Below are 27,237 nucleotides of genomic sequence, written 5' to 3'. Positions count from 1 at the left end.
AAGTATGGTCTTCGAGAGAAGCGAAGTCAGTGTACAGTGAGGTTGGATGAGGAGGAAATGGAAAATGTGAGTGCATTTAAGTACTTGGGTAGTTTGATGTGTAAGGATGGAAGTTTAGAGGGTGAAGTGCTTGAAACGGTACAACAAGGAAGAAGGTTGCTGGTTCCTTGAAAGTATTGATAAGAAACAGGGAAGTGAGCATGGAAGTGAGAAAGCTGCTACATGACAGTATTGTGATACCAACTCTAACGTATGGAAGTGAAGCTTGGACCTTACTGGAGGGAGAGAAGTCAAGAGTGAGAGCAGTTGAAATGAGTTATTTGAGAGGGACATGTGGAGTCACATGGAGAGACAGACTGACAAATGAGGAAGTGAAGTAACGTTGTGGTGTGGATGTGGATGTAATAGGAAGCATTAGGAGAAACACATTGAGGTGGTTTGGCCATGTGGAGAGGATGGAGAGTGAGAGGCTGACAAGGAGAGTGTATGTGATTGAGGTGGAGGGAAGGAGAGGGAGGGGGAGGCCAAGGATGAGATGGAGGGATGGAATGGAGAGGTATATGAGGGAGGGGGGTGTGAGCTGGGAACAGGGCAATGAAATGGCAGGGGACAGGGCGACATGGAGGCGATTTGTTTGTGGCCACCCCTTACGGGATTAAGGAGTCTGGCAATATATATATCTATATATCTATGTCTATATCTATCTATCTATCTATCTATCTGTCTACATATATATATACTGGCAGGAGTACCCGGAGTTCCCCTTCCCTCTCCTTATTTATCTTCGTCCTCCTGTCCATTCCTCTCTCTCTCTCTCTCTCTCTCTCTCGTTCCGCCTCCTTAATTATCTGACTCTTACTATTCTGCCCCCATCCCTCAAACCATCGGTCTTCTTTGTCTTAAAACCTTCCTTACGTCATAAGGATTCCAAATATGTAGGTTAAGGACAGGTTAAACGAAAATTGAGGCAGTAGTTTGTGAACAGACAGAAAGACAGACAGAAAGTGCCATTTTTGTAGTGTATACAGTATATATATATATATATATATATATATATATATATATATATATATATATATATATATATATATATATATATATATATATATATATATATATATATATATTTTGCCAGACGCCTCAATCCCGTTTGGGGTGGCCACAAACAAATCGCCTCCAAGTCGCCCTGTCCCCCGCCATTTCACTGCCCTGCTCCCAACTCACACACCCCTCTCATATACCTCTCCACCCCATCCCTCCATCTCATCCTCGGCCTCCCCCTCCCTCTTCCCCCCTCCACCTCACTCACATACACTCTCTTCGTCAGTCTTTCACCCTCCATCCTCTCCACATGGCCAAACCACCTCAGTGTGTTCCTCATAACGCTTCCTATCACATCCACATCAACACCACAATGCTCCTTTATATCCTTATTCGTCAGCCTGTCTCTCCATGTGACTCCATAGGCTCCTCTTAAATAACTCACTTCCACTGCTCTCACTCTTGACTTGTGTCCTTCCAACAACGTCCAAGCTTCACTTCCGTACGTTAGAGTTGGTATCACAATACTGTCATGTAGTAACTTTTTCACTTCCATGCTCACTTCCCTGTTTCTTGTCACTGCTTTCAAAGAACCAGCAACCTTTCTTCCCTGCTGTACCCTTTCAAGCACTTCACCCTCCAAACTATCCTTACTCATCACACTACCCAAGTACTTTAAACGTACTCACATTTTCCAATTCCTCACCCTCTAACCTCGCTGAACGTTCAGTGACTTCACCTGTCTCAAAGACCATCACTTTACTCTTCCCTACATTCACCTTTAGATTCCGTTTCTTACACACTCTCCCAAACTCATCCACCAAGCCTTGCAGCTCCCCTTCGTCTTCACTCAACAACACAGTATCATCTGCAAACAACAGTACAGGGAGTTTCCAAACACTATCCTCTCTCACCAGGGCAACTCCAACGTCCACTACCCTACCTTGTACCTCTTTTATTACCCCATCCATGTACAGATTGAACAACCATGGAGACATGACACATCCCTGTTTCAACCCAACTTTCAAAGAGAAAAATTCACTTAGTTCATCCACATGCACTGCAGCCTTCGCACTATCGTACATACTCTTTACAGCATTCAACAACTTCCCATCTACTCCATATATTCTTAACACTTTCCACAATCCTTGTCTATCCACCTTGTCATATGCATTCTCCAAATCCATGAAAGCCGCGTACAACTTCTTTCCCTTCTCTAGAAACTTTTCCACTAAAGATCTAAGAATGAATATCTGATCTACACAACCTCTTCCTCTCCTAAAGCCTCCCTGTTCTTCTCCAACTAATTTCTCTGTTCTTTCTCTAACTCTGTCAATAAGTATCCTACCATACACTTTTCTTATTATACTAAGAAGACAAATGCCCCTATGATTACCACACCTTCTTTTTCCCCTTTTCCCTGTACAAGGGAATAATTATACCTGACTTCCAATCCTCCGGGACTCTACCTTCCTCCCAGGCCAATCTGCACATCTTCCACATCCATTCTACTACTATCTCTCCCCCATGCTTCAACATTTCACCACACACTCCATCAATTCCTGGGGCTTTCCCCGATTTAACTTTCTTCATTGCTTCCACAACTTCTATCCTACTGATTTCTTCCTGTCTTCTCACCTCCCTCCTTCTCCCAGCCATTCCCCAGCCACTTATACTCACATTACTTCCATCCTCTATGTTCAACAATTCCTTAAAGTGTTCTCTCCATCTGCCCACTTTATCTCCCTTCTCCACTAGTAATCTACCATTTTTATCTTTCACTCCCCTGCTAACTTCACTTCCACCCTGTCTTACTCTTTTCACCTCTTTCCAGAACATTTTCTTACATTCCCTCCACTTTACACTCAAATTCCTTCCAAATTCCTCATCCACTCTCTTCTTACTCTCTCTTACTAATCTTTTCACCTCTTTCTTTCTACATATAACTCTCTCTTCCGCCTCTCAACTTCTTCCACGCCCCTATTTCTCATCCATTCATTGTATGCTTTCTTCTTTTGTGCCACAGCCTGTCTCACCTCTTCAGTCCACCACGCTGTTCCTTGCACCCATCTCCGTCTCCTCTTCCTTCCACACACCGCATCACATGCTGCACATATTTCTTCTGTAAATATCCTACACACACCTTCCACGTCTCCCATCTGCTCCAATTCATATTTGCCCAATCGTTCCTCCACTGCTCTCTTATACTCTGCCTTTTTCTCATCCTCTTGTAACCTTTCCACTCTCCTTGCAACTACTCCTTCCTCTCGTCTTTCCCTTCTTCTATTCCTCCATCTTACTTGAATTCTAATTCTGGCCACCACCAAGTAGTGGTCAGAAAGTCCACTCCCCCAACCTCTATAAGCTCTTGCATCCATTACACATCTTCGCATCCTTTCATCCACACACACATAATCAATCATTGCCTTCCTTTCATTCAGTTCACCACCCACCCTTCTCATCACTCGCCATGTATACCTGTGGATCATTTCATGCCTGAAGAGGGTATTGGCTATCACCAACCCCCTCCCAGCACAAATGTCCACTAACGCACTCCCATTCTCATCTATCTCAGCAGGCACACCCCACTCACCAACTATTCCATCCACCTTCACATTCCCAACTTTACCATTCATATCACCGATTAAAAACACTCTCTCATTCCTTCCAAACTTTTCCATGCACACTTCTACATTTGTCCAGAACTCTTCTCTCACTCTTCTAGCACGATCTTGCGTTGGCGCATACACACACACAATCACCCACATTTGTATTCCAACTTTGAACTTTACCCACACAATCCTTGACCCAGATGATCCAAGTCTTATGCTCTTCCATCTTTTACTCACAACTAAACATACTCCTTCCTTTGCCCTCTCATTCTCACCTACTCCTGCACATATACCCCATCCATACTCCCATTCTCTCACACTTTCTCCTCTCCATTTTGTTTCATTTATTCCACATACATCCACTTTCGTACCCTCAAGCACCTGGACAATTTCTCTCTCTTTCATCTCATCATTCGCTCCCCTTACATTCCACATTCCGATAACCATGTCCTTTGTCCGGTCCTTGGTTGACATCGTTTGGTCAGTCCTTGTCCGAGGCTTATTGTTTGTTTTTTTAGTTAGTTGTTTTCTGGGGAGGGGCACTAACCCTCCGCCAACCCTTTTAGTCGCCTTTTACGACAAGCAGGGATACTGGACGAGGTTATAAAAGAGATACAAGGTAGGGCAGTGCATGTTGGAGCTGCCCTAATGAGAGAGGGCAGTGCTTGGAAACTCGCTGTGCTGTTGTTTGCAGATGATACTGTGTTGTTAAGTGAAGACGAAGGGGAGCTGCAAGGCTTGGTGGATGAGTTTGGGAGAGTGTGTGAGAAACATAATCTAAAGGTGAATGTAAGGAAGAGTAAAGTTATGGTCTTCGAGAGAAGTGAAGTCAGTGAGTATACAGTGAGGCTGGATGAGGAGGAAATGAAAAATGTGAGTGCGTTTAAGTATTTGGGTAGTGTGATGAGTAAGGATGGAAGTTTAGAGGGTGAAGTGCATGAAAGGGTACAACAAGGAAGAAAGGTTGCTGGATCCTTGAAAGCAGTGATAAGAAACAGGGAAGTGAGCATGGGAGTGAAAAAGTTACTATATGACAGTATTGTGATACCATCTCTAACGTATTGAAGTAATCTTGGACCTTGTTGGAGGGACAGAAGTCAAGAGTGAGAGCAGTGGAAATGAGTTATTTGAGAGGAGCCTGTGGAGTCACATGGAAAGACAGACTGACAAATGAGGAAGTGAAGGAGCGTTGTGGTGTGGATGTAGATGTGATACGAAGCGTTAGGAGAAACACACTGAGGTGGTTTGGCCATGTGGAGAGGATGGAGAGTGAGAGACTGACGAGAAGTGTGTATATGAGTGAGGTGGAGGGGGGAGAGGGAGGTGAAGGCCAAGGATGAGATGGAGGGATGGAGTGGAAAGATATATGAGAGAGGGGGATGTGAGCTGGGCGCAGGGCAGTGAAATGGCGGGGGACATGTCGACATGGAGGAGGCTATTTGTTTGTGGGCACCCCTTACCGGATTAAGGACTCTGGCAATAGACAGATAGAATTATGCTTTTATATTGTTTAGTTAGATTTTTTCATGTTACTTAGGTATTTCCGGTTGTTTATTCACAATTTTTAGGTTGTTAGAATTTTCATGTTGTTTATTCATTTGTCATGTTTAGAGTTTTCAGGTTGTAGTTAGATATCTCAGGTAGTTTGGTGAGATTTTTTTTCGGGTGTCAGGTAAAACTTTTAGGTTGTATTTTTTTTTTTTTTTTTTTTTAATGGTTGGATTTCAATTTTTGTTAGATTTTTAAATTGTTGAGTTAGACTTTCAGGTTTTCACCATGAATACAATCAGCTAAATAAGCTTAACAGCATAACTGTAATGACGTAATACGTACTGTACTCTTTTAGTGCAACAGGCAAATATAGTGCTCAGACAGGAGAGATTTTTCGAACTATGGGAGTTAGATAGTCTTATCATTAACCCCTTCACTGCAAGAGATCTCCCCTGACCTGCATCAGTTTCTGTTTGGATCCAAAGTTAGAAAAGAAATAAGGAGTCACTCTGTGAAAAAGTTACATTGTTACCCGCAACGACTGATGGTCTAGTGGTTTAACCCCTTGAGCACCATGATACTTCTTATTGTATTCTGACTACCACAAGGTTTAGATTATTTTCATCAGCTAAGAGAATACTTCTCGGAGAAACGATGTATTATTTCCATGAGCTCCTTCATTATAAAGATCTTCCTTTAATTAGAAAATATACTCTGCAAGAAGCAAGAAGGAAATGCTGTATATGTTCTCATTATACGAAAAAGACTAAGGCATCATTGGAGGTGGAAAACAAGTCATGTGTGTATCGGCTCGATTCCTGAAGAAGCGACTGGAGTTTTTTCGGTTATGTAATGCCACTAAGGACGCACCCTAGTTACTTAGCCTTAAATGTTCTGCACTAAGTAGCCTATCCTCGGGCACCTACACGCAAGGTGCAGTCAGCATAATAAAGAAACACTACACATAAGTTCGAGGAAATCGAATCCAGGTGATGCTTTTGCAAATGTTTTGGTGTACCTGGTGGTTTTAAGTTGTTTTGATTAAGGCTAGGGGCACGCTTCTATTTTTCACGTTAATGAATGGGATAAGGGTTGACATAAAGCTACTCATCAAGGACGAGATGCACAGAACTCAAACCTCTTTGTCATATGTTCAGAATGTAAAATGGCTAACATTCGTCTGGTGTATGTACTTGTTCTCAGATCACTACGTACAGCCATCCAAAAAAAGAAAAAAAGCCCTGTTAGTAGAGTTTTATGTGCGTGTAACTGCGGAGAATCCGTGGAAAGCACTTTTCTGAAGCTGTCTCACAACGCAGTGTCTATAAAGTGTTTCAGCTTCTCCACATTGATTCGTGGCCTACACACACAAGCACAAACGCCATGACAGAATTACGTGGCGATACCATTATCCTCAATCTCGTTCCTCGTTTTAATCTTTTCATCCTAAAAGCTCTCACCTCAGCCGAATAAAATCTGTGACGTTAGCCAGAATTAAATACAAAGCACCTCCTTGGACTGAAGGGATTATGGATCTTCTCCAAATTTTACTATACTGTAGTCGTTTTTTTTTTTTTTTTTTTTTAGCTGACGTAAATGTCGGCAATCGTCATCAACAACCTGAGCTGGGAAGAAAATATAAAATCTCTTTATTTCCCTACAAATCCTTCCAAGCACAAGCACATTCCAAGCATTTTCACTCTCTCATGATGGTTATGAATAAATGTAGGAGCAATCTAGACGAAAAACAACAACAACAATGTTTATCAAACTTAAATGCAAAAACAGCAAACGATTTAAAAAATTAGGTGCATAAACATCTCCGCGACGAGACTCGCTTTTTCGGTCATCCAGAGGCGCTTACTGTATCATCTTTCTTGACTGAGATGACCATGGATTTCGTTTCATATTAACAGTGGTAAATACAATGAGCTAACGCGAATAAATTTCAGCCTTGTAGTGTCTGATTTTATGAATGAGATGGATTTTGAATCAAAGGTAAATACATTGAGCTAACGTGAGGAAATATATTGTTAATGCCTTTCTGCATTATACAATGAAAATAAGAATTAAAAAAAAAAAAATACTTCAAAATGTTAATCAGGGAAGATATACAAACAAATGGAAAACTGGCGGCCAAAGTTAACACCTGTGCAATATTTTGAAATATACCGTACCCCACTATTGGCGGGAAACGAGCGACACCCACTTGCCTCCCCCCCACCCTTCTCTCCACTTCCAACCTCCACTTCTACCATTCTCTCCCAAAACCCGTCCCTCCCATCACAACCCTAAGAGTGTACTGTTGGACAAGTAGGAAGTGCGAAAAAATATTGGGATATATGGAGACACCTGGCAGTTCCTCGTACTAAGTCCACGTATCTTTATGAATGAATCGGTCAGTACCTAGAGCCTGTGTCAGGTGGACCGTGATTGGCTGAGCTTTTGAGTGGTGATGAAGCAAATATTCTCATCATATTATACGGAAATCAAGGTTAATAACTAACAAGTGGCACGAAACAATGTATAGGGAATACTACAGTATTAAATGATCGAACGTGGAGTATAATAGAGTAATAAGCGTTACCAATCTGTAAAACGTAACTGACAACATAGTACAGAAGAGCAGCACGTCAGCTGGCTGCTTCGTTCATTCATGGTCTTTGAAACTATTGAAGCGAAGCCTAGTGAATTAGACTAATAGATGTTGACCTCGAACGAAGAGAACAAGCACTACTTTCTTTAACGAATCTAACCGATATTATACTTCATCAGTTTCTAGGGTTATTACGCTCTGTGACACATGATGTCTATTAAAATACGTAGCCAGTAAATTAATACTAAATTTATTGTTTCTTATTACTTTTTATATTTCGTTATATAATATAAAGAAAAAGGAAAAAGAAGACTGCGCTAGGCCATAATGATCTTGTAGCGCAAGAGAGGAGATAGAAATAAGGGGCAGCAAGCATGAGGAAAAAAGAAAGGAGGGACAGTTGAAGAGGTAATAAAACAGGAGTATTATTTATCTGTTCGTCGTACAAAAATCACACATGTTATTTTGGAGAGAACATTACTTCATAAAGTTTTGAGGAATGAATATTTTGTCAGATGAAATAAGCTTACTGTAAGTTACTGTAATTTTGTTCTATGCCTACCGTTGATGAGATACTCGTATATCATAGTTGAAAAATTATCATCAATGGGAAATATATGTTAAGCGAAAATAATCCCTCATATTTGGTTACCATGCCATCCCTGTATTCATTTTCACATTAAAAAACATGTCCTATTGGATGACTGCTATGCATTTCCTTGGAAAACATAAAAGGAGGTAAAACCGTTGTGAGGCATGTGTTGGAATCGGCACTCTGCTCATCTGGCAGCTATATCGCACAAGGTAAACAGCCTGGCAATCGACATTGAATGCCTGTAAGGTATACACAAAAATTATGCAACATATCACAGCAAGCATATAATCTTAAAACCCCGTCCACACCATTGGGCAGTGCCCGGCGGGCACGAGTGATAAGCCCGTCATCAAAAACTTTGTGGCAACTTTAACGGGCAAACCAGCGAACTGACAGTGCCCTTAGTTGAGCGAAATCACCAGACACTTCCCGGTGGTTTGGAGTCTGGCATGGGCCGACGACCCTGCCATCCTGAAAGAGTTGGCTCTTTAACCAGAATGTTTTTCAGCACGCTCTCCATTATTAAATATTACACAATTGCAACAATTAATATGCTATACCTAGCTATTGCCTTTTCTTTCAACTGTTGCACATGGTGATACCACACTCAAGCGCTGCCGACCACCTACTGACAACTGGCCGACTTAACTGCTTGACTAGCTAGCCTACTCAGCAGTGTGGACAACATCACAGTCACGGCCGGCAAACTGTGCCCGATGAGAGCACAGTCCGCCAGTTACCGCCCGATAGTGTGGACGGCGCTTAACAGCCTCAATTCGGGGCATGATTAGAGGCAAAATAATTACGTATTCAAATGACGAGACAACCCCACGGCTGCCGGTGTTAATTGACGCTAGTTGCCCATTTCGTAACCTCTTTATTTCACTGTCTTCATTGCTGTCTCTTTCCTACCCTCTCCTCTAAGCAATGTGGAGGAGGGATCGGTGTTGGTTCGGCGTTGCACATTAAAACTGGATATTTGATCACCTAGTCCCTATTTTTTTTACAAAACGATGTTGTATGCAGCTCATGGACGTGTAAGTAATTAAATGGAGCTGCTAGGAAGAATTTTAAGGTAACCATCCCATAATATATGAATGTTACTGATTACCTGACTATATATTGGAGTTTCCAATACAGTGCATTTATACAAAGATAAACTCCGTAGGGGGGTACTTTCTTCAAAAACGTGGGCGATAGTTAAAGGGTTTTGGCGCCCCTTCGGTCCAGTCAGTCCATTTTACCTCTTAAGCCTTCCCTCGTTCTGTTACCCCTCGCACTTGCTTTCCCTCCTCTGTCTCCTTCTCCCTTGCGTTACAAGGTTTTTCTGGCCTAGCGCAGTCTTCTTTTTCCTACTTCAATATATTAAGAAGAAATATAAAAGGTAATATGGAAACAATAGATATAGTATTTACTGCTTACACATTTTAATAGAAGAAAGGTTGCTGGTTCCTTGAAAGCAGTGATAAGAAACAGGGAAGTGAGCATGGAAGTGAAAAAGTTATTACTGTATATGACACTACTGTGATACCAACTCTAACTTATGAAAGTGAAGCTTGGACCTTGTTGGAGGGACAAAACTCAAGAGTGAGAGCAGTGGAAATGAGTTATTTGAGGGGAGCATGTGGAGTCACATGGAGAGACAGACTGACAAATGAGGAGGTGAAGGAGCGTTGTGGTGTGGATGAGGATGTGATAGGAAGCGTTAGGAGAAACATATTGAGGTGGTTTGGGCATGTGGAGAGGATGGAGAGTAACAGACTGACAAGGAGAGTGTGAGTGAGGTGGAGGGAGGGAGTGAGAGGGAGGGGGAAGCCAAGGATGAGATGGAGGGATGGAGTGGAGAGATGGGGGGGGGTGAGCTGAGAGCAGGGCAAAGAAATGGCGGTGGACAGGGCGACATGGAGGCAATTTGTTTGTGGCCACCCCGTACGGGATTAAGGCGTCTGGCAATAGATAGATAGTCGTTTTAATAGACATCATGTGTCATAGAGCGTATTAACCCTAGAAATTGATGAAATATCAATTTTAGATTCATTAAGAAGAAAGCATTGCCTGTTCTCTTCGTTAGAGGTCAACATTTATTAGTCCGATTCATTAGGCTTCGCTTCAGAAGCTTCAAAGATCATGAATAAACGAAACAGCCAGCTGACGTGCTGCTCTCCTATGTTGCCAGTTACGTGTTACAGATTGCTAACGTTCATTAGTATACTCCACGTTCGTTCATTAAATACAGTTGTATTTTCTATAAATTGTTTCCTACCACTGATTAGGTATTAACCTTCATTAACGTATAATGAGATTTGCTTCACCACCACTCAGAAATTCAGCCAGTCACGTTCTACCTGACACGGGCTCTAGGCTGTGAATGGTTCATTCATAAAGATACGTGGGCTTACTACAGGGAACTGCCAGATGTCTCCATATACTCCAATACTTTTTTCGCACTTTCTACTTGCCCAACTGTACAATATAATTATATGTTTCATCAGTAACTGTTGTTTTATTATTTCTTTAAAGGCCCCCAGTTAATTATTAATATGCCAGTATTATAATATGTGGCGACTCCGTGCCCAGTAGACAGTAGATTGTGAAAATTTTAACCGTTGCCCGTTGGTTCACGTCTCAGTAACTATCCACCACGATGTGACAGGGGATGGATGTATTAGTCATACTTCAACTTTTTTTTTTTTTTTTAAACCTTGTTGTTCAGTGATTCTCCAGGCATGATTGGTTGTAGCATTAGTTACTCTCACCGAGGAAACAATGCTGCGGGCTGGAGTGGAATGACAGGACATGTTATCCTTTTGAAATAATTATTAAATAAGATCAAGAATCCGCGCATATTTACCATACTATTTTGACTAGGTAAGTGACAGTGAAAATACATATATGAAAATTATATGTATAAGCAAAATAACCTAATACCGAAATCAGCAAGGATCATACAGAATTGAGTGCGATGCAAACAGGTGTTGACGGCAGCACTGTCCGAAGGCGAATGGTAATATTTATGATTGGTAACTGGCAGGCGGATGTCGATTGCCGACATTTACGTCGGCTAAAAAAAAAAAAAAAAAATATATATATATATAGGATATCCATTAAAATCAAGCAAAATTCATGCTAACCTTTAACAGTATCCGCTCTAAACACAGCAAAACTTCCACAGATCAAATCCGAGTTACAGCTAATTTCATCATACTGTAATTCCTACTAGATACATCAGAATTATGCTAACGGTTTCACATTCCCTTCTGGCCATTATAAGAATATAAGCTAATCTTTATCAGAAACTCGGCTAACCCTTAAAAGAATCCTAGTCAGCCTCTACCAGATATCCACTATTCATATCAGTCAATTAAGCTCCATTGGAATCTCCTGTAGTTACCAGAATCTCCATAAAATTTATCAAAATCCACTAATTCCTAACAGAATTACTGCTAATCCTTATTAAAATCTCTACAAGCCTACATCAGAATTATCGCTAATCTCAGTCATAACCTTCGCTAAATTTTGGCAGTAGGGAATCTTTTAAGCTTCATAAGAATTTTCCTTAACCATGTTGTGACTTTCTTCTTACCCGGCATGAGCTTGTTTATACTGAGGCCGAAAATTGTTTCTTCCTACACAAATTGTCTGAGCATGTAGGCCGCAACAGAAACAGGACAAAGAACATATTTCACAGATTCATGTTCTGAGCATTCGGTGCCGCACTGTCACCTACATTACAGTATGTCTGATACCGAGAAACAGCAGGCCCAGAACTTGATCCCATGAAGTTTTTTTTTTTCTCTCTCTTTCATACCACCTACGCGTTCGGACACTGCGTCAGATATCTCCGGTTCCGGCCTCAGTGTGAATGGACCTTAAGCTGCTTAGAATGTCTGCTTAGGCGGACTGTACTCTGTTATATGTTGTATTTAATTTTTTAAAAATCTGTATCTTGGTCAAATTCCTGGTAAACATTATCAGAGGTGCATCCAAGTATGATCAGAACTCCTTTTAGACTTTCTTACAGTTTCCACAATACTTGGTGAAAATTTCCACTTAACCTTACCAGAAGTATGATAGAAGTTTGATAGTTCCTCTTTTCAGCACGACTATTAACTTTGCTGAGCATGATCAGTACTTCCTTTAAACGCTTTCCCTTGTCTCCGTTGATGTGAGTCAGAATTACCGTTATTTTTATCTGACTTGCCTCTTGCTTTGATAAAGCTATGAACTGATAAGCAGGCAACAATCTGAATCGGCGGCAGTGTCTTTACCAGTTAATTCTAGCTCTGGACTCACAAACGCACAATCAACTAGCTTTTCTGCCCCTTTTTTTTTTTGGGGGGGGGAGAGGGTAGAAAAAATAAGTGAGTGTGTGAGAAAGGCAGGGATAGGCGCTAACAATAGGGAACTGACAAGCGATCGAGATGGCTGGATGAATTTTGTGCAGAGTGCATGATCAGGACATGACACTCCTTTTGAACTTGACAGTCATTGTATTGACTGCCAGATAAGTGTGTGTGAAGCTACGTGCATTTTTTTTTTTTTTCCCCTATCAGGTGGAGTCGGGATTTGAGGGACTTGAATGGTGAGTGAATGGAGGTGTGACCCATTCAATAGTGCGAACCTTCGTTTGCATTTCCATTCGTCGTTGTGTGTGTGTGTGTGTGTGTGTGTGTGTTCTGGTTCTGTGGACCCTACCTTACCCCACGTTGGTGTGAGAAAGTAAGTCTGGATGATGATAAAAACATACATGGAGTGACTGAACACTTCCTTCAGTCCATATTTTCATTATCATCGAAGACGTCGTAGCACTTGTATCTTAACTATTTATTCTACATATTGCATATTTTACACATTCTATTATACATTATTTATATATTTTTAATGAAGACCTAGTTTACACCACTAACTTCAGAGAATATTACGGTGTACATAATCACTAAGAGAGAAGCGTTACAAAGGCTCCTACACCAACTGCAATGCAACCCCTTGTCCTTCCTACAGACACAACTAACGATCACGTCAGGGAAGCGATTGTAGAAATATCTGTGAATCCGAATCCTATCATGATGGGTGCAGCGGGAAGGCCGGGATGGCAGTGGAGGGTCTTTCTTGAGTACATTATTTTTTTTTTCCCTGTTGGAGACGTAGAAGCAGCCGTATGAAGCTTCTTGGACCGGGATTCACAAACAGACGGTCCTCACAAGATTTGTTTTTGCAGGAAGAACAGTGGACATGGGACAATAATGCACTCTTTTCCTTGACCTCCATGAAATAAATAAATAAATTAATTTTAGCTACTATATGGAATTGGCCGTAATGTTTGTGAATCTGACCCCAGTAGGCTCATGAGTAAGAAAATGTACAGCGCAGCAATTGGGCTTCTGCAGTAATCACTGTCCAAAAACTCTGATCTCTGTGCAGTAATAACAAAATCTATTACTCTCATGGGCTTCTACTGGCACACAGGAGTTTTTTTTTTGTGTGTGTGTGTGTGATACTGCCATAGCTGTATAGTGTTTCGATTCTGGCACTCATTAAATCAAATGAATATGGTTTAATTTGAGTATTGACGACTCACCTTGTAATATTGTAAAACGTCTACCATACCGACAGAGCTACGTTCTCGTGGATTGTATCCATGTCGAACTACCTCTTCCCCAGTAATAAAACTTGGCTAACGCACCTTCAAATCCTCTTGTATGCCACTGGTGTGTATTACATCGACATTAAGATTATGTACACAACATACAAAACAAAACTAGAGTGTAATATGCGAAACACATGACTAAGACAGAAATGGTAAAGAGAGTACTGTCCTGAAGCAAGTGGCTGCTGTGCATTACGATTTTTATTCCCTGAAACATACCCCATGGACCTCTCATCTATGTACATGTATGAGGGCGTTAAGTTTGATACTGTGTACTTGGATAATTAATGCGGGAGAAGGACAGGTGTCAGGAGAGAGGCTAGGTGCGCGACACCCCCCATGTCCACCAATGATTACTGCACCGGCACCCGGAAAAATGCGAGAATATAACTCTGCTGTGTGTGTGTGTGTGTGTGTGTGTGTGTGTGTGTGTGTGTGTGTGTGTGTGTGTGCTTCCTAGTGATTTATAAAGGGCCAATAGTGATGAATGTTGTGTTCCGTTCAGATCGTTTAGTATTCTTGAGAGACGCTGAATATTTTTAGATTACGTTACAAGAGTTTCGTGCACCTATCGTGCCCCTAAGCGAAATCACACACACACACACACACACACACACACACACACACACACACACACACACAGAGGATTTTTTAATAATAGAAAAGCGCCTTGCGGCCCTATCAGGCCGATCAGCACTTGTCCAAATAAGAGCCGATTCTGAACTGCTCTTCGCTTTGCTCGAAATCAAAGATATATGCGGTGACGCAAGAGCAGGTGAACCACTTGCTCAGATGGAAATTGATGAATTCCATGAAATTGCCCCATAACATTTCCTTGTAATGTAACGCAATGAAGAAAATCATTAGGGGCCAAAACATCTTTAGAATATTTCAGTCGAAATGAATTTGAAATGGGCCCATCTGTGACCCAGTTTCAACCATCCTGCTAAGTTTTGTGGAAGCCCTTTTTTCCAGTATCGACTGCACTACACACACACACACACACACACACACACACACACACACACACACACACACACACACACACACACACACACACACACACACATACCCAGAGAGAGAGAGAGAGAGAGAATACATAAGGATCGACAACAGGTGGCCTGCTGGCCCATGACGAGGTTATATGTTGAAAAAAAAAAAAAAAAAAACATTCAACTAAGATCCAACCAATGTTATAGAAAAAAGGATTAAAAAGAGATATGCCCTGCCCCACCAACAGCACAATCCGGTGAAACCGGAAAGGAAATTATAGAAACAAAAGCCACGGTTGTTAGAAAGAACAAACATGGAAATTTTACAGGAAAGTCAGAAGGGGAACGATAATGCACGATGTAATTTGTATTGTACAGATCTGTAAAAGAAAAGCAAATACAGTTGCCGAATGTTGTCATTATTAAACAAACGTCTCCTTGTCGTCAGCATCACTTCAGTCTAGAACTAAGTTTGATATTGCTTGTAGTTTGAAAATATTTATCCAACCTAATTTAAAACGTATCAATAGCTTTTGCACTATCTACTCTTGCCGGTAGCCTATTCCAGCGAATATTAAAATAGCTTTTACCCTACATTAGTAAAATTGTTCAGAGTGTCTTTCTGTATTTCGAATAAATTATCATACCTAGTATCGTATATTTTTAAAAGAATCTTAAATACTTGTATTAGATCTTCTCTGAATCGTCGGTTTTTCAGAGAAAACATATTTAGTACTTTAGTCGTACCCCGTACTTCATAGGGTAAATTTCACAGCGATGGGATCAGCTGCACTCTTTCCAGTTTATCTTCATCCATAATAAGATTCGGGGTCCACTGCTGTACACAGTATACTAGGTGTGGTCTAATTAATGACGTATAAAGCTTAGAAATTACATCAGGCGTTTTATGATTAAAGAGCCTTGCAATGATGCCGAGCGTTTTGTTTGCCTTGTTACTGGCTGATATACACTGCTTTGAGTTTTGGGGGTCGTTACTGATATAGTTACTCCTAGATCCATCTCGTCCTTTACTTCCGTCTGTGGGGTATTGAACATGCGATATTCATATTAATATTTTTATCGCCAAAATACTACCTTACATTTATCTGCTTTAATTTCTTTTCTCATTTTCACTCCAGTTTATTGACTTATCCTGCTCGTTTTGTATAGGTTCACAATCTCCTTTAGTAATTACTTTGCCTCCAATTTTCGCGTCATCAGCAAATTTTACAGGGAGTAGACAGTAGCACCAGTCGAACTAAGCAGTACCGATATTGCCAAGGTGGATGGAAAGCTGATAATAGGTAGAGCTGGAACTCTCGTTTCATCAGCCCTCGGGACTAGCTTCTGACCATCCCCCTTTGCTGAACTTTTTTCAGTGTTTCAGTAACAGAGAGTAAGCCAGTATACTCTCCTTTACACTTTCCTCCAGCTGTCAACACCAAACTACATGCACATTACACGCCACACTTAATTTTCTAAATAAAATTGTAAAAAAAAAAAAAAAAGGCCATCTAAGCCATCTAAACACACAGCCTAGGAGTCCCCGAGGGGGAGGGGGGACACAAAAGCCCCACCATTCGCTCCTCTCCCGGTGACGGCCAGCCAAGAGAGATGCTTAGAACCACTGTCAGACTCACTTCTCCTTCAGTTCTGTAACATTCGTGGCCTTTTCTCAGATTTTCTCTCTTCCCTCTAAACCTCATTTTCTCCTTACTGAGGCTCAGCTGTCTGACGAGACTGATAGCAAGCCCTTCCTTGTATCCTTCTGCTTTCCCTACACTCACTTCAAAGCTAAAGTTGGGTGTTGTGTATATATACACAACAACATATCTTGCTATTATGTTCCTGAACCTGAATTTTCTGAATTCTCTACTCTCTGGCTTGGACTATCCAGTCATTCTCTGACTAAGTATATACTCGTATGTGCTCTTTACTTATCCTCTAACTCAGTGTTTTTTGAAGTGTGGTCCACAGACCCCCAGGGGTCCGTGGAACGTTCCAAAGGGTCCGCAGGCTAATTTGAGTATCAGATAAAACATACTTAAAATGATTAATGTTATGACAGTTATGTGAAGTAAATTTTGAACAGTTACGTTCAAATTATACCAGTAATAAGTAATTCAGTAACAATTTTAGTATATATATTATAGCCTACAAACTTCTTTAAACGCAAGAGGTAGGGTAGGAGGGAAATCTACTCATAATTAAGGGTCCGCCACATGATTAGTTTTAATAAAAGGGGTCTGCTGCACGAGAAAGTTTAAGAACCACTGCTCTAACTCTACTTTCTACGAAAAATTCTTTGACTTTCCTACTTCCAAGATGGAACACATCCTATCAATTTCTCCTTTCTCTGAAATCTCCATTCTAGGTGACTGCAATGTTCACCTCCACCTTTGGCACTCCTCTCCTTTCTTTGATCCACCTGATGAATAAGCCTACATCATTTCTGTCCTTCATGACCTTGTGCAGCTATACAGCACCCTTACCATATCTCTGATCTCTTTGGAGAGAGTTCCAAAATACGTGACCTTTTCCTTAAAATTAATTTTTCTGCATATGCTGTTAAACATTTCTCGCTACTGGGCTCCTCTGATCACAGCTTTATCTCCGATCACCTTAACTTGTCCTGCTGCTGCAGTAAGGTGTGTGGCACTTTAGAGCAGCTTCTTTGATTTTCCCTGGAATAATTATTGCTTCCATGGCCGAGAGCCATCTAAGTGTGCCTTGCACATTAGGGAGGTTATTCTGTCGGTCATGGAAACATACATTCCTTTCTCTTATCTTGTGACTAATGCAAACAAAAAAAATCTGGGTTTAATCACGCTTGCTCTAATGCTATCCTCAATAAGGAGAGAGCCTTCAAAGGGTACCTGAGCCAACCCACCCCTGAATCTCATTTCTTTTATGTTTTTACTCGGAATCATGCTAAGTCTGTCCCTTGTTCTACAAAGAAAAATTCCGTTCGTACTAAATGCTCTGAACTCTCCAACTCAGATTCTTCCTGCTCCTTCTGGCACCTTGCCAAAAACATTTCTAACAACTTTAGTTTTCATCCTTTCCTCCTCTTTTCCACTCTGATGACTCTTAAGCTGTTTTTTCTGCTGATAATGCAGAACTCTTCACTTGGATTTTTAACTCCAAATCCACTTTTGACAGTTCCGGTGCTGTTTCACCATCATTTCCTCCCTCTGACATCCTCATGCCTGACATTACAGTTGCTGCAACTGATGTGTTTTCTGTTATCACTGGCCTCACAGCTAACAAGGCACAGAGCCAGATAGAGTCTCTCCTGCTGTCCTCAAGAGGTTTTGTGCTTACACCCTAGCAAGGTAAATTCCCCTTTGTCAACTTGTACCTTTCCTTCTTGTTGGAACTTTGATCTCATTCAGCCTGTCCCAAAGAATGACCATTCTCAACCCTCTAACTATCGTCCAATTGCTTTAACCCGTCATGTCCCGAGCCTTTCCGCACCTATGACATCCCCCAGTCCCGAGCCTTTTTGGAAAATTTTTTTTTCTTATGAAACTTCCGCTTAGGTCGAGAAACTATGGAAAATCTTGAAGAAAGTTGTCTCTGCAGTCTATAAGTGGTCTATACAGGTGCGGTTTCCCCCCGCAGGTATCGTATTCTCTAATGGGCTGGATATGCGTAAACGTTTTCTATGGTAAGAAGTAATGGGACAAACAACACACAACACCTCTACATTTATTGAATTTGTACTAATAAACAATAAGAGTAACAATATAATGGATTTCAGACACATATATAGGAAAAATAAGCATTGTACCATCGCGCGAGCATAGCGAGTTAGGTCCGAGTCGTATCATGCTATATGCTAATTTTCTGTTATGAGTCTACCGATCATTTTTTCTACTTGTATACTTCTGTTTCAATGACAATTTACTAATTACAACTGTTTGTAAGTGATTTCAGATGTTTTCATTCATTTTGATGACATGCAGCATTAGTTTAGCGCACATCAGCTTAGTAAGCGCACTCGCTATGTCTCGTATTTCAACATACCAAATTGTTTTATCACTTTCTAATTATTTTCCCATTTACATAGAACCTTTCCCCCACCACTGTGAAGGTTTTCAATTATTTTCATTCATTACGAGGGCATTTAGCGATATGCTAGCGCCTATTCACGTAGCAACCACGATCTCAAACACTCGTGTTTCATCATCTACTTTATTTATTCACTCCAATTATATTTTCCCACTTACATTACACACGTTTACACCCCTCCAATGCACTGTACATACTTACTGCCATTATTTATTCAAGTGAGCGTGAGAATATCGTCTGAAAATACCCTCGCAAGGAATGTTACGTCATACATAATACTCACACACTTATATACTAATTCACGCACACACTTATATACTAATTATTCACTTTATCACTTGCTGACTTTTATTTTGACTAATACGTGCCTTATTCATTCGACTAGGCGTCAGGAAATCTTATCTTTATAGACACGCTATGAATATTTGACTTAGGAAATACATCATCATATACAATAATTTGAACTTATATTATACCAGTAAGAATGTCACATAATAGAAAATATATAATAAGGGGCCGTATTTATTGCACTGAGCGACAGAATATCGCATCAAACAACCCTCTCTATGTAAGTTTCAACTTAGGGCAGATTTATATACTTACACCCAATGTTTGCACTTACAGTATGTTCTACCCGTAGGCACTTTATACTAATATTTGGCGATCCACATGACTGATTTTTTCACAGAGCGTCTGTCTGTCGCATTTACATCATAATTTCTGCGTCCTTTCGCAATCACACCATGCTAAAATTGCAGCAACGTGTGGTATTCACTAAAACATGGGTGAATACACAGACCCACGTCACACTGCACGCACTCATAGCGGGTGTCCTTCCTCTGTGTCGTGAGTCGCACCTGGGAATGACTGCACACGTGACACCTGCGCTGGGGCCTAGGTCTGTTGGGCTGGGGCGGGATAGGAGTGGGGAAATGGCGGGCGGATATTCTCTGGGGAGTGTGGGTAATAGGGGCAGTGCGGGGGCGCTGTTGGGGCCTTTCAACCGCATATTTTGCAAAGATTTCTCGTGTGAGCTCCCTCACAAACCCTTCAAAGGTTTCCTGAACTCCTGTGGTCATGGCGTGAAGGTGGTGGCAATTCAGAGCAGTGATATCTAGCAAGTGAAAGAACAGTTTCTTATACCACTTCATCGTGGTCCTGGCACACTCTACCGTCGATATCATGGAGTCTGACTGGTCCACGAGGCGCATGTTTATATTATAGTCCATGACACATTCAGGTTTCCAAACACGACGCCTGCTCTCGCTATGGTAATCAACAGAATCAGTACGGTGCATCAAGGGGCGGTGAACCGTGGACAAGAGGCTTACTTCTCTGTTGTGGTTCCACATTGTTGCAAGGATGTTGTTTGCTTTGAAGAAGACAACCTCACTCCTTGCAAGTTTCCGCCCTACCTTGACCATGTGACGCCGGTTCACCTTTACGGTTCCACATACTCCCGTTTCATGTCTGTGAAGATAACGAGCGAGAAGAGGGCTAGTGTACCAGTTGTCGAGGTAGAGAACGTGACCACGATGAAGGTAGTCTTGTATCATCGTCTTTACCACTGCTCCAGAAAGTCCTATACTTCGATCTTCTATTATGTCTGTCTGTGCACCGGTGTACAAGACTATGTCTTGCACGTATCCAGTCCTACAGTCACACATAACAAAGATCTTGAACCCAAAACGGTGCCTTTTGCTGGGTATATACTGTCTGAATGAAATATTGCCTCTCCACAACACCCAGACTCTCGCCTATGACGAGATCTCTATAGGGATAGAATGAGGATTGAAAGGTTTGCCTGAGGTGATCAAAGACCAGCCTAATTCGCCTCATTTTGTCCGTGTTGTTTGTATTTGCAGGGTCATTAGCATCATAAAATGGAGGCGACTTAGAATTTGTTGAAACCGATTACGGCTCATCACTTGACCAAATATGGGGGTAAACATAACAGGGTCCCTAGTCCAGTAAGCAGGAATTCTATTTTTTCTTATTATACCCATCAAAAGGACAAGGGCAAAAATAAGAACATTTCTGGAATGGAGACAGGGTAATCATAAATCATTGAATGCCTACTCCTTGTTCCCAATCTTTCACTTTCTAGCCGCTGGCCGCTTGCAAACAGGTTTGTTTGAAGCACGATCTGATCAACGAAGGCCTCACTGAAAAACAGGTGGAAAAATCCAACCTGCTTGAATTACAGTGAATACCTGGTGCAATGCAGCCAGATCGCCCCTGCTCAGTGAAGGGGTGAATGAGGGAGAAAATCACTCCCATCCTCCCAATCCCACGACACAAATCCCTCGTCCCCATCACCGCCTTCGTCTGGGTGGGGAGGAGATCCTGGTTGGGGAGGTTGGGGAGAAGGCGTACGGAGGGCTTCCCCACTGTCACTCCTCTTCCCTCTGCCTTTACCCTTTCCCTTTCCCTTACCCTTACGGCCTTGAGGAACATTAGGGGGCTGTGGGGATGAAATAGTTTGATATTGGGGAGCAGAAGACGTGCTGGGGAGTGGTTCCTCCCCACCTTCCCCCTCCATTACCACACCACGTGCTCTCTCACGCAACCTTGCTCGACCACGTGTTAGAGGATATTGGGGAGCATAAGACGTGCTTTGGAGTGGTTCCTCCCCACCATACCCCTCCCTCACAACCCCACGTGATAAGGAACGCACCCGCACTGGCCCACGTGATCCACTCTGCCGCCTCACACTGCGTAGGGAGAGCAATGACTCACCCACCTCACTCTCACTTTCCCTAATCCCAGGAATGTCCATTTCACTCCCCACTCCCTCCACTTCACTTCCTACCGCCCCAAACAGAATGCTTGGCCCATACCTGCTTAGACGACGTGGTGTGCGCTCTGGGCCACGATGCGTAATCACCTCCCGCCCATACCACGTGGCAGCACGTCCCACGTCTCCGTCCTCGTCCTCGTCCTCGACCTCGAATTCGGCTTCCAAGGCACGCTGGGGATAGGGATATGACATACCACGTGCCTTCTTTGCCTCCTGCCCCTCTCTAGCAGCATGGTAAGTCACGTACTGCCGTTTCCTTGGTGACGGAACTTCCTCGTCACTGCTGGTGGTTTCTTCCTCGTCTGGCTGCACATAATCTTTGTCCATCTCCTCGTCATCCAGTGGGGAATCACTGTCGCCGGTAAAGGTGTCCAGGGCGACTTGAATTTCGCTCTCTGAGAGACCTCTCTTAGCCATGTCTGAGCAGGACCGTGGCTACCAGGTGAGTGGACGAGCGGCGGGCTAGCGCGGGTCGCGCGGGGTCGCCGAGTGTCCCCGCCTGGTGGCAGGTAGGGGAAGGTCAGGCGAGGGTACGTACCGCAAATCAAGCGCGAAATTTGAAAATTGTCGAAATTATGCACATTGCAATTGCACGACGTACTGGTACGTCGCCGGGACTGGCAAATGCAAATCGTGGTGACGTACCCATACGTCGTCGGGACGGGGCGGGTTAACATCCTGTATTTCAGTTTTTTTAACCACCTTCCCATCATAACCTTCTTTCTGATTATCAGTATGGGTTCTGTCAGGGACGCCTCACTGGTGATTGTCTCATATTCTTTTCAGACCCCTGGTCATCCTCCATTCGGGAATCTGGTGAATGTTTTGTAATAAAGTCTGGGCACAGGCAAGGGAAGGAGGAAGACAACCTCTTCGACTGCTGGTTTTATTCTCACTCACTCGTCAATAAACAGCCAACCCTTTCATCAGGTCGGTTTGATAACTGACAGATTCGAACACAAAGTTCGACACAGGATGAATTCTTTTCTTAAATATACATAAAATGGGAAAAAGGGCAAATGGCATTATTACCACCTCTAAGATCAGCACCAACTTAACAGACATAGCAAGGCACACAGACATAGCAAGGCACACAGACATAGCAAGGCACACAGACATAGCAAGGCACACAGACATAGCAAGGCACACAGACATAGCAAGGCACACAGACATAGCAAGGCACACAGACATAGCAAGGCACACAGACATAGCAAGGCACACAGACATAGCAAGGCACACAGACATAGCAAGGCACACAGACATAGCAAGGCACACAGACATAGCAAGGCACACAGACATAGCAAGGCACACAGACATAGCAAGGCACACAGACATAGCAAGGCACACAGACATAGCAAGGCACACAGACATAGCAAGGCACACAGACATAGCAAGGCACACAGACATGGCATGACACAGACATGGCATGACATGACATAACACTCCCCCCTGATCTTCTAAAGATCACTATATTGGAACGGCCGTACTGGACGGCGCTCCCTAGAACCTCGACGGGGCAGTGGTCTCCCTGGACTATCTACTTCGTCTTCACTTGACGTATCACTTGACGTAGACTCGAAGGACCTCTCACATCGCTTAGCAAATCATCATCTGTTTCTGATTCAGGGCTTTCTTCAGCTAGTGAATCCTCTGGGGCAGTAGACAGCGATGTTGCCAGCCTTAGGTCACGCACATGACGAGGCATACCATCCACCTCGACGTTCTGGGCAGATACAACTCGCGTTACTGTGCCCTCTGTGCTTCGAGAATCGCAGTGTCTGCTGGGATGCCGGATCCATACACGATCACCGACGCTGAAGCGATGTTGTTCTTCCACCGGCTGATCTTGCAGAGTTACTCCGTCGATACCCAGCAGTCTGACCTCGTATCTAAATATCTGGTTGGCAGGGGCAGACGAGGCATCATCACCTCGTGGCATAAAGTTGTAGCGGTACACTGCTTCAGCTACGGAACAGCCTTTCCGGGCCAGTATATTTTTCACGGTTCGATGATTTCTCTCCGATATTCCATTACCAGATGGAGCGTTGGCACACCGATACCTGATGACCATACCCCAACGCCTGGCGAACTCTTTGATCGTTGAGCTACGGAAGCTGGCAGCATTGTCAGTTAATAGCTCCTTAGGTGCTCCACTTTCATAAAACACAGACTCTAGCTGTTCAACAACACTGATGACATCTTGCCGCCTGAGTCTTTTCCAGATGGCATAACGTGTTGGCCCGCAGTCGATGAGCGTCAGATAGTGCTGGTTTCTGACATGACAGACGTCCATGCTAACTCTGCTCCAGATCTCTGAAACCCCCAACTCCCCTTTCTTCCACTTCTCTGGTGCCGGATCAAAGGATTGACATTCTTGACAACTCTGAAGAACACTGCGAACCTGCTGCCTCTGAACCGTAGGATAGAGCCTTCTGCAGAAGTACAGTGTACGCTTGATGCCGGGATGCCCGCTGGTTTCATGAATGTTAACGATGTCCCTGTCTGAAACACTGGCAACAGCTGCACAGCTTGTCTGCCCGTTTGCTAGTGTCATCCACCTCTTCGGTACTCGTGTTAGCGCATCTGCTTTGTTTTCAGTAGAAGACACAAACTTTACTTCCAGACACAGATTATACTCGACGATGATAGATTTAAAAGTCTCTAGGCGCCTACGGATCAACATTTCACTGGAAGCTCTAGTCTTCAAACGAGATTTTCCTGAGAGAGCATCCGCAATCCAGTGGAACACAGTTCTTGAGTCAGTCATAGAGTCAGCTGTTTCATCTTCCAGGAGATTGCAAGATTTATCCCCTTCATAACAGCGTCCAGCTCCGCAAGATTAATGTGAGAGCACTCGTCCCGTCGTAACCAACACGAGTCTTCAATAACTTCACCTTTCACCTCCAACACAGCTCCCAATGCGAGTGAACTTGCATCTACCCATAGTATAGCTTCGTCTCCTGCCACATCCCATCGTCCTCGGGCCGGGTCTGAGTTCTTCACCCGCTCCAACGTGTCCGCAAGCATCGAGTGCAAACTGAGGTCATTAATCTCGTCGTCCCACGTAGTCGTGACCTCATTGGCCCGTCTTTTAATGTACGACGCCGCCACTCGCAACCAGCCACAAACAGGAAGGTGACTCGTTAGCTGCCCGCAGAGTGAAAACACTGTCCGCCTAGTCAGCTTTTCAGGTAGCTTGCCAACGCCGTTATCACGCTTCCAGACGAGATGATCGTGCTCCCCCCAGACTCTAATGCCCAGCACATGAGCTCCTTCAGACACAATCTCGGGAGGTTTGCAGAGCAGGCCGTGACGACTAAGGTGACATTCCACTTCTGCTGCACTCGCCACACTTTCGTCCACCAGAATATCGTCCAGGTATTGTGAAGTGGCGCGGTTTATCTTCTCGTCCATGCTCAACACACAACTCAGGACCTCCTTCAATACTAGTGGTGCGATGTTCAGTCCAAAGCCCAGTCTAGTCAAACAGTAACGTCTCCCACGGAACACCACTGTCTGGGACGACCATAGCGATCTGTGAACGTGTATCTGTAGGTAAGCCTTGCGCAAGTCAATGAGAGCGACCCTCTGTCCACGCCTGCGCCACTCCCGTATCTTCTCAGTGCAGACGTCCGCTTCAGCTGTGTGCAAATTAAGATGGGCATTCAACTCACGAAAATCAAGGACAGGGCGTACTTTTTTCTTGTTTTGCTGCACGACAGCCATCAGAGGGATAGTTCCTTTCACAGGGCCATGTATACTCTCGTTGTATGGAACCAGCCATCCGTCCTTAATCCATTCACACAGTTCATTTTCATATTCTTTTCGAGCTTCATTCGGCACCCTGTATTCAGAGACAGTATTCAGCAGTCGTGGAGGCTCTGAGTTATCACGCCAGTTCCACAACACTGTCCACTTTTTAGCTGCACTGTCATATGTTACTTCAAAATCCCTCTCGACAATATTTCGTTGTATGGTAGGTACTGTCACGGCTGAAGCCTGCACTTCCTCAATACCAAATCTCACTTTGTCCGGTGAATGCACTGTCACTCCCTGCATGGCTTCAACACCGTTCATGCCCAGAATAAAGTCAAAATTAAGCGGCTTGGAAGGCACTACAATCACATTCACAGACACGGACACTCCTGACAGTAGCTGGACTGTTACCACACCTGTTCCCATACACATATAAAGCTCACTGCTTACTGTCCTCACACTGATATTTCCTTTGGTCCAGCAAGAGCACATGGAAACATGTGCAATACTCTGAGTACAGCCGGTGTCTACCAGGGCATCACAGTTCTTTCCATCAACAACCAAGTGAGTCACTGGTAAAGCGCCTCTCACTGACGGTCTGGAGAGGAGGCTGGCGCTGGTCCCACCTCTCCTGATCCATTTCCCGAAGGGCATGAGGTAGCGATGTGGCCTCGTCCCCCGCATCTGAAGCAGCGCACATTACCTCGCCCACCTCTACCTCTGCGCACACTGCGTCCAGCCTGGCAGTCACGAGCGTAGTGGTTCGGCTGGTTACAGGAATGGCAGCGCACACCACCAACACCAACTAATGCAGGAGCCACTGTGTGCTGTCTGGAGCCGGCTGGTTGTGCTGATGCCCCATCATCGAGGTAATTATCCGCTAGAACAGCTCGAGCACGGTTCAGAAGTTGGTTAATATCCATAGTTTCCATGCGTGAACCAGCTCTCAGAATGTGGCGAACAGCTTCTGGAAGACCAGCTAAAAAAGCACAACATAGACCGGCGTCGGTCATTCCTCCAAATCGTGTAGCCAGGTGGCGCAGGTCAGCCAAGTACACGTCAACAGACTCGCCATCACGCAGCCTACGGTCCACAAACTGCTCATAGGCAACAAACTTGTCTGCAGCAAATGCCGAGGTGAGTGCATCCTTTATGGTGTCGAAGTTCCCCAAGTCTACGCTGCTGAGCTGCTGATAAACAGAGAAAGCCCCGCCTGTGAGTCGCAGTGGCACAATGGTGTGTAGATCAGAGATCCCTCGTAGCCGACAAACCAGCTCCAGCTTTTCGATCCACTCTACCACCGAGTGCGAAGTACCGTTAAATTCCGGGATCAGACGAAGTTCCGTCGTAAGGCTGTCTCCTCGGGCTGAGGTTGACGATGCCGGTTTGCCACTATCACTTCCGTCCATCATAAGTTACGAGAGAATGCCTAGATAGCTTGTAATAAAGTCTGGGCACAGGCAAGGGAAGGAGGAAGACAACCTCTTCGACTGCTGGTTTTATTCTCACTCACTCGTCAATAAACAGCCAACCCTTTCATCAGGTCGGTTTGATAACTGACAGATTCGAACACAAAGTTCGACACAGGATGAATTCTTTTCTTAAATATACATAAAATGGGAAAAAGGGCAAA

The 27,237-nt window shown here is 43.5% G+C and overlaps 1 protein-coding gene across 1 annotated transcript; it reads right to left on the bottom strand.

Moving 5' to 3' along the window:
- Positions 1 to 23,385: 23,385 nt before the first annotated feature.
- LOC145414631 (uncharacterized) lies at positions 23,386 to 27,013 on the bottom strand. Its single transcript, XM_080284157.1, is given in 3 exon segments — positions 23,386 to 24,617; positions 24,620 to 26,020; positions 26,200 to 27,013. Coding segments are annotated over 3 exon segments (3,447 nt in total).
- Positions 27,014 to 27,237: the final 224 nt, after the last annotated feature.

The sequence above is a fragment of the Coenobita brevimanus genome, chromosome 100, assembly GCF_032717465.1.
Source record: "Coenobita brevimanus isolate Jiangsu-jjx chromosome 100, ASM3271746v2, whole genome shotgun sequence".
NCBI lineage: Eukaryota > Metazoa > Arthropoda > Malacostraca > Decapoda > Coenobitidae > Coenobita > Coenobita brevimanus.
The sequence above is the reverse complement of the archived record's forward strand: the minus strand, read 5'-3'. Positions and strand labels throughout refer to the sequence as shown.